Source organism: Penaeus monodon, chromosome 29 (assembly GCF_015228065.2).
Source record: "Penaeus monodon isolate SGIC_2016 chromosome 29, NSTDA_Pmon_1, whole genome shotgun sequence".
Taxonomy (NCBI): Eukaryota; Metazoa; Arthropoda; class Malacostraca; order Decapoda; family Penaeidae; genus Penaeus; species Penaeus monodon.
In genome coordinates, this window is record NC_051414.1 from 13,573,457 (window position 1) to 13,574,826 (window position 1,370).

The following is a 1,370-nucleotide window of genomic DNA, read 5'->3' on the forward strand; positions in this document are numbered from 1 at the left end:
AAAGCGAGCGAGCGCTTTCAGTATCTGACGCCAACAGCTTTTCTGTTTTCATTCTCCTCTGAACCTCTTCGATGTTTCGAGGCTCCGATTTACCATTTTCCTGATTACTGCACTAATACTGATAACCGAACAGATCAAAGTCATTTTTGTAAAGCACATAGAGTCGTGTCATAATGGCTTTGTCAATGCCATCGAAGTACCCATTTTCGGACACACTGAGAGCCTTTTTCGTATCATGATCACTTCCTAACTGAACCTCCTGAGGAACCCCCAAGGCATCGAACACGTGTCGAGCCTCCTGCCCGATGTTCTCCAAGTGGAGGATATAGTCATAGTGCTGTCCGCATGGATCGCACAGGCAGCTTTGGGGAGCCCAGTGATGGTCCATGACGCTGTAATCAAATGTCCAAAGTACATGGCGGAGAAAGTCCTCAAAACTGAAAGTTGCGTTGCCGAAGAGGCTCATGTACTTTTTCATGTTGAGTCTGTAATCCCGTTCAAATTGGCGAGCAACAACCATATTCGAGAGCAGCGTTGATCTACACACGTCGGATACGTTCGCTGTCTTTGCGTGTCTCCTCCTGCCCATCCACAGCGAAGGTTTGACGTCGCCCCTGGAGACGAGCGCCGGAAGCCAATAGGCGCCCCAGCGGTAGCGCCAAGTCTGACTGCTTCGCGTTGCGTTCTTCCAGGCAGCGTCATAAGCCGATATTGGGCAGCCATTTAGGAACTTGTCTCTGGGGAAAATGTGCAACTAGTTATGATGAGATTCTTATAAAGAATAAATAAAAAATCCTAACTTGCTGTACTACAGGATGCCAATCCACCAGGATCATAAGCAAAATTATACGTCTTTTTCACTAAAGAAATAGTAAATTATAGAAGGTGAAGATTATATCGAATCAAGAATCATTTCCTTAGAAGCATCTTCCATTTAGCTGCGATGATGTTTGTGTATATATACCATTTTCTCTCCTCCTGTACTAAGAGTATGAATGCTCTAAGAACCAGCATGGTCTTATCCAAATTGTTGAGTTGAAAAGGTGTATGCCTCTAATGACATGCAGCCTCGTCACCAAAAGAGAACTCCAAAGTCTTAAACTACACAATCCCGAAAACATTATTTAAAGACGGATATTTGCCGAATGACTTTCTTGCTTAATGTACTGTATACTGTATGGGTACTTGTAATGAGTCTGAAATTGATGGACATCTAAAACTACACATCCTTTACACATGATAATGCAATTAGGAATTACTTGCACTGGTGTTGGGGGACGCGGACAAGCTAAACGAATGCATTCTAGGCGTTATCCAAGAGTGTATGTTATGTAGATACGATCAATGACCTGCGGATCATTTATCATCTT

General features: G+C 43.5%; 1 protein-coding gene across 1 annotated transcript; it reads right to left on the reverse strand.

Moving 5' to 3' along the window:
• Positions 1 to 112: 112 nt before the first annotated feature.
• On the reverse strand, positions 113 to 1,014 carry LOC119591752 (carbohydrate sulfotransferase 14-like). Its single transcript, XM_037940498.1, has 2 exons — positions 985 to 1,014; positions 113 to 754 (listed from the first exon to the last, which is right to left on the reverse strand). Exons 1-2 carry the CDS (start codon positions 1,012 to 1,014, stop codon positions 113 to 115), a joined length of 672 nt encoding a protein of 223 aa, XP_037796426.1.
• Between the last annotated feature and the right edge of the window lie 356 nt (positions 1,015 to 1,370).

Coding starts and splice junctions, on each gene's coding strand:
- LOC119591752 (XM_037940498.1), bottom strand. CDS start 1,014: ATGCTGGTTCTTAGAGCATTCATACTCTTA. Junction 755..984: donor TTAGAGCATTCATACTCTTA/GTACAGGAGGAG, acceptor CATCATAACTAG/TTGCACATTTTCCCCAGAGA.